The 6000-nt window shown below is 49.0% G+C and overlaps 1 protein-coding gene across 1 annotated transcript in view; it reads left to right on the top strand.

The window, feature by feature from the left end:
• Positions 1–6000, top strand: part of LOC135819228 (solute carrier family 12 member 2-like) — a gene marked incomplete in the record, with an annotated part of 47347 nt that overhangs the window by 18221 nt on the left and 23126 nt on the right. The window contains 3 exon segments of the mRNA XM_065332393.1: positions 72–143; positions 1230–1295; positions 1650–1759. Coding sequence (XP_065188465.1) covers positions 72–143; positions 1230–1295; positions 1650–1759 — 248 coding nt within the window.

Here is a 6000-nt window from a genome sequence, read left to right as displayed (position 1 = left end):
GCGGCCGTCATGAGTTCCCTTTGGGAAGAGACACGATAATTTACTTTCCTTTTTTTGTGTTGTCTGTTCAGGATCCTGATGTGCATTATCAGAACAGACAGGTCCAGCGTGAAAGAAACAATAAATGGCTTTCGACGAACAAGGTAATGGGCAGTATGCCTGGGAATCAGACCAGTGTGCATGTATGTGTGCATGTATGTGTGCATGTATGTGTGTGTGTGTGGGGGGGGGGGGGGGGGTGGATGCGTGCGCGCGCGCGCGCGCGTGTGTGTGTGTGTGTGGTGGGGGGATGGATGCGTGCGCGCGCGCGTGTGTGCGTTTATAGTGAGAAACAGAGCCCCTAGAATCTTGGAAAAAAGACATGGGGGGGGGGCAAAGACAAAGAAGAGTGGAGGTGTGTTATGGCCCTTATGGGGGGGGGGGGAGGTGCTTTTTTGGGGTGGTAAGTAGGGGGGGGGGGGCACGAAGAGAATGGGTTATGGTGAAGCATTCTGAGTGCATGAGAGTGGCGTCCTCACCTTATTTTTGAACTCTAACAACATAGGAGAGGGCCAGAAGTCATTATGCACTTTTTTTGTTGTGTATTGACCCCAGTGTACCCGCGCCTTTCCTACCGAATGCGTCAACCACTTTCTAAGAGTTGCAATAGTCGTCAACCGCTTTAGTCCAGTGCATTCAAGATGTCTATGAACAAAATGAAACTAGCACTCATGTCAAACAACAAAGTAGCAAATGTTTTGTTCCAGAACGTTTTCTTGGCACATTCTTCAACGGCATATCATGACTGAAAGAAAATGGATGACCAACAAAAGGATAAATACTCTTCATTCAAGATGTATTGTGTGCTTTTGTACTTTGTTTGTTTGTTTGTTTGTTTATTCACGGATTCTCCAGAGGTAAATGGATACCTATCATGGAAGTCTCACCAAACCAATAAAATAATGAAAGTAAAATTATGTATGGAGTGCAAAAACTCAAAATCTGAGATTTTTGAAGTCAAAGGAGAGGAAGAACAATAGATTGAGAACCAGGGGTGCTAATAGAACACTGGAAAGGCACTAAAACAAAATAACTGCAGTAGCGGATTTAGACTATATTGTTCAACACGTGAAACTAGGTATGCCGGAAACTGAGAAGCGGTAAACTTCATAAAGTTTCCTTTACCTGGCGATTAATAGCTTTGTCCCGTGCTGCTGCTGCTGCCGCTGCTGCTGTTGTTGCTTGTTCAGATCAAGGCTTTCCAGAGTGTAGTGGTCTACCCTGACTTCAGACAAGGAGCTCTATCTCTCTTACAGGTATGGTTTCTCTGACTACCGCCGGCAGTGGTAACGCTCTCTTTGGACGTGTTCTCTCTGGCTGCGCTGTGTACTGGCGAGTGGTTCTCTTTGTTGTGAAGTTGCAGTGGTGTACCGCTGAGAGAGAGAGAGAGAGAGAGAGAGAGAGAGAGAGAGAGAGAGAGAGAGAGAGAGAGAGAGAGAGAGAGAGAGAGACGGATAGATAGAAATAGAGAGATAGACGGTGTGTGGGTGTGGGTGTGTGGGTGTGGGGGGGGGGGGGGGGTGAGAGAGAGAGATTCCTTTAGAGTCTCTCTCCCCTCTCCCGGGAGACCCACGTGACCAGTTTTGTCTCCTATGCATGTGAATGCCCAGTCATCTGGTCTTGGCAAGCTACGTCCGAACATTCTCTTCCTTGGCTACAAATCAGACTGGCTTGGCATGTTGGACACCAAGGAGCTGCAAGACTATGTCAACGTCATACAGTAAGTCTCTGCCTTGTTCGTGTGTGTGTGTGTGTGTGTGTGTGTGAGGCAGACAGACAGACGGATCTTGGACGGACAGACAGAAGGACAGGGCTCTCTGCTGTCTGTTCGTCTCACTGTGCAAGTGCAGCATTGCTTTGCCAGCATAGACCGCAATCCCGCAGGACATGCGTATTTTTCTTGTTCGCTTACACGCATATTTTTCTTGTTCGCTTACACGCATATACACGGGCACGCGCACACATACGCACACACGCACACACACACACACATACACACGCACGCGCGCGCACACACACACACACACACATGCACACCAAACGAGTATACCCGCAGTTGTCACGTAGCTCCTATCGTCTTCAGTGAAGATGTTTTCTTGGCCGAAAAGTACACGTGCACTGTACATGATGTCATCTGCGACTTCGGGTTTTCGGGTAGTATTCTGTACCCGTCTACCTGAGGTCCTCACGGGTAGCATGGGTACCCGACTATCCGTGCACACCACTAGTTTTGTCGCCCTACATGCGCGCCAGTTGGCACCTTGTGATTGGTGCGAATAAACTCAATTTGGGTAGATACGAATCAATGACAGTATAGTCTTACAACTAAGCATCAAGGCAGATTGTTTCCACTGGGTTTCTACTGGTGGCTATTGTCTGTGCTACCCCGGGAGGATTTTTTTGTGGACAAGTACCATTGCATAATTCATTGATGGTGGAGGTAAGTCTGTGTGGTATTTATCTCCTTTTGAGTAGCCACTATGCATGCTCAGTATCATGTGAATGCAGGCTGTGTGCACTCGTCTGATTGATTGGAGAACTGAAAAGAATAGTTCTGCATCAAGGTGACTTGGCGTTCTGCGTGCCATCCATTCAACTTGCCATGTGTCGTCGGTGCCTGTGAAGAATACATGCTTGTATGCAGTGTCAGTTTAAAGGACAATTTGCCCGTGATTCATAACACACTCACTGAAACAGACTGTGGTGTGAAACTTACTTAAGGTAATGCTTGAAACACAGTAAACAGTGAATCACAAACAAGAGTTGAGTTGCACTTTGACACTTTCCCCAGCTCCTCTGCCCGTGCCACTGGAACACGATCATGTCAACAGTCCAGTGTAGTGTGGTGCTGTTGCTGGTAGCTTCAGCCAGGTTTGGTTGTGTCGTGATCCCCGTTTTGGAGTATTCCAGTTTGTGGGCTGTGTGTAGTAGCTAGTACTAGTAGTAGTGCAGCTGGGGAGGGGGGCAGCTTGAGTTGTAATTACTGAGTATTTTGGAGATTTTGTCTTGTCCAGTATATTGACAATTGATGAGTTAGTAGTCCTGATACAGTGACAGTGCAAGCCTGTGTTGATTCTATGTTGTACTACTCAGTGGTTGCTGTGCCAGGGGATGTGCTTGTCAGTTGTAAACCGTATTGGTGAACCCTGTACTCACCTCACCATTGCGTTACTAACCGTACAGGAGTATGTTGCCTCACTGCCCGGAAGTGCTCCCAGCATGCTGGCCCTGATAGGCAAGGATTGCCCGTATACAGCATAGGGCAAGGGTGCCAGAGGAAACCTGTTGCAACAGAGTGTTGCCATTCTAGAGTTTCACATACTTCCAGTCGCTTGTCCTTTGGCCTTGGCCCTTAGACTTAGTTGACGGTTGTGGTGTTCCAAGGGATGCGTCACAGCTCAGCCTGATGGGGGCCTCATGCACAAGGTCAACATACCTTTGTAGGCTTTGCCCTTGAAAGTTTGAGTTGACACAAGATTGCCCCTCTCTCTCCTTCCTACTTGAGTGAGTTTGACCAGGGTGTGAGCAGGCATGCCCACTGCCTGCTATTCCTACTCTGACAGATAATCACCACCCCTACGTAATTAGGACTAAGAGGGTGCAATTAATTAAGCCGGAGCCAGCCAGGCAACTGGTCCAGAAGGCCTTGTGTTATGGGGCTAGGTATGGACTAGTATTAGCCTGTGTGGTGTGGTGTGTGGTGCTTGCGTGTGCCTGTGATGTGGTGTGTGTGATCTAATCTCACTAGCTAGTAATCAGTGTGGTGTCGGAGAAGTGGAGCACTTTGCCCTTTGTTCTAAGTAGTGCTGCTTTTGTCAGCGCTGTGGGCAACATGTCAGCTGTTTTGCCCACCCTCTGGCTTTCCACTTGAAAATTCCGCAAGCAGTGAAGCAGTGTGCTTCCGCAGTGACTCCTTGCAGTCTCTGACTCTGAGTCTGAGTCTAAGTCGTTCCACAAGGCCTATACTGGTACACTGGTATAGTAGTACTACTAGTACTAGTAGTAGTGTCATGGTTTTTGAAGTGCATCAGGCCAAATATAGTATACACTGTCACGTTGCAGGCTGGAGCTGCAAACTAGCATTATAATTAATAAAATAAAATAAAAAATGGCATAGTGCCAGTACCGGCCGCTAGTGGTGTAGTGGTGTAGTGTTCAGCTAGTGCCATGTTATGTGTGTCAGCTACAAAAGTGTTGTGTTTAGTGCAGTCCTGAAATTTCCCCTTTGATATGTTCGTTTGTTTAGCTTTATTTTACTTCACCGTGGGCACAAGCAGAATCTGCCTTTTCACTGGGCGTATTGCCACAGTTCTCGCAAAATGATGAAGAAGGCCACCTGTCATCCTGTCACACTACCACAGGACTAGCTGAGATTTCGACCAGGGGGTTTGTTCCGCTGTATAGCTGAGATTAGGTACTACTGGCACTTTCCACTGTGCCCTCTGTGCAGCTGGGATTTAGACCACGGCCATGCGTATGGGGTATTTTCCGCTGGGCCCTCTGTGCTTCCTTCCAGTCTTCACTCTGTATATGAGTGGTTGGGCAGGGCATTGAAAACCACTACATTGTAGTACAGTAGTAAAATGTGATACACACAGGTCAGTGTAGGTGGTTGTGTGTGTGTGTGTGGGAGGGGGGGGGGGGGGCAGGTTAGCTTGCCTAGCTTGTGTGCCGTGTGTGTGTGTGGGGGGGGGGGGGGGGGGGGGCAGGTTAGCGTGCCTAGCTAGTGTGCCGTGTGTTGTGTGACCTGTGACTTTGTAAGTAATTTAGTTTGTTGTCCTTGTTCACAGCAAGTGGCCCTTGAGAGAGTGAGGGCACTTGAGTTTTTGTGTCACACCACCGCATCTAGTGCTCAGCTGCTGCTGCTCAGCTGGCCGGCACTGGTGGATCAAGACAGGACACAGTGGTGGGTGGTGGTGTGGTGGTGAGGGGGTGCGGGTGCCCGTGCAGGGAGCTGGCTCAGCCTTAGGTCAGGTCTGACTCACAGGAAATGCTTTGCTGCTGCTGTGCTGCTGCTCTGCCTCACACCTGTGTGTGCATAGTTAGCCTGTTAGCCAGTTAGAGCTGGGTGTGCTATCTAATCAGTTTGAGCCTGTTCAACTGCCAGCCAAGCAGCTACTACTAGTACTGTCTTGGACATGGAAATCCGGTCGAATGGTTCGGACAGATCAGAACGTGGTTGCATGCAGTGCATGATCACTATGTGTACTCGTGGCTGCATGGCCAGCGCCTTGGGCCGCTTGACCTCCGACCGGATTTCCATATCCATGACAGCACAACACGCTGCATTGCTCTATTCAGATCCCCCCCCCCCCCCCCTGGCTTCTATTGAAATCAGGTTTTTCTGTGTTTGTCAACACTAAAACGAGGCTTATGGTATGAGCCGATGGTCCATTTTGAAAACCAGCCAGTGTATGTACATGAGTAATACCCAGGTCTCTAGTACATGTAGTATGGGACTGGCCAGAGAAATCCAACCTCATGAATAAAATAGTGCCGGGGGGGGGGGGGGGGGGGCTGTGTGCAGCCCCAGCACTACACATGCTGGTCTGTGCACTTGAACACGGCACTACTTTATTCATGAGGTCGAACTTCTCTGGCCAGAACTCTATTAGTATTACATGTCCTGTGTACCTGGCATACTACGTTGTACATTATCGTCATAGTGATACCCAGTGCAATGACGTCATGTTGTTGATTATTATTAGACTTGTGTCTGGATGCTGGCTGTTCTAGCCGCTTCCAATGTCGTGTTTCCTCTATGCGCGTGTGTTGCTAATGCTAGCACTGCTAGCACAGTTTTGTGATTGGGCGCGTGCACAACCCCATCCCCATGCCTGCTGCATGCTGCTACTGCTGTTGTGGCTAGTGGTCCTCCTTGCAAGTGTAGGCAGTTAGATCACGGCATGTGTATGGTGTGTAGTACTGACGTGTGGGTGTGCCCGATCTGCCGTAGTCAGG

The sequence above is a fragment of the Sycon ciliatum genome, chromosome 6 (assembly GCF_964019385.1).
Source record: "Sycon ciliatum chromosome 6, ocSycCili1.1, whole genome shotgun sequence".
Classification (NCBI taxonomy): domain Eukaryota; kingdom Metazoa; phylum Porifera; class Calcarea; order Leucosolenida; family Sycettidae; genus Sycon; species Sycon ciliatum.
This window is presented reverse-complemented; position numbering and strand designations above follow the sequence as displayed.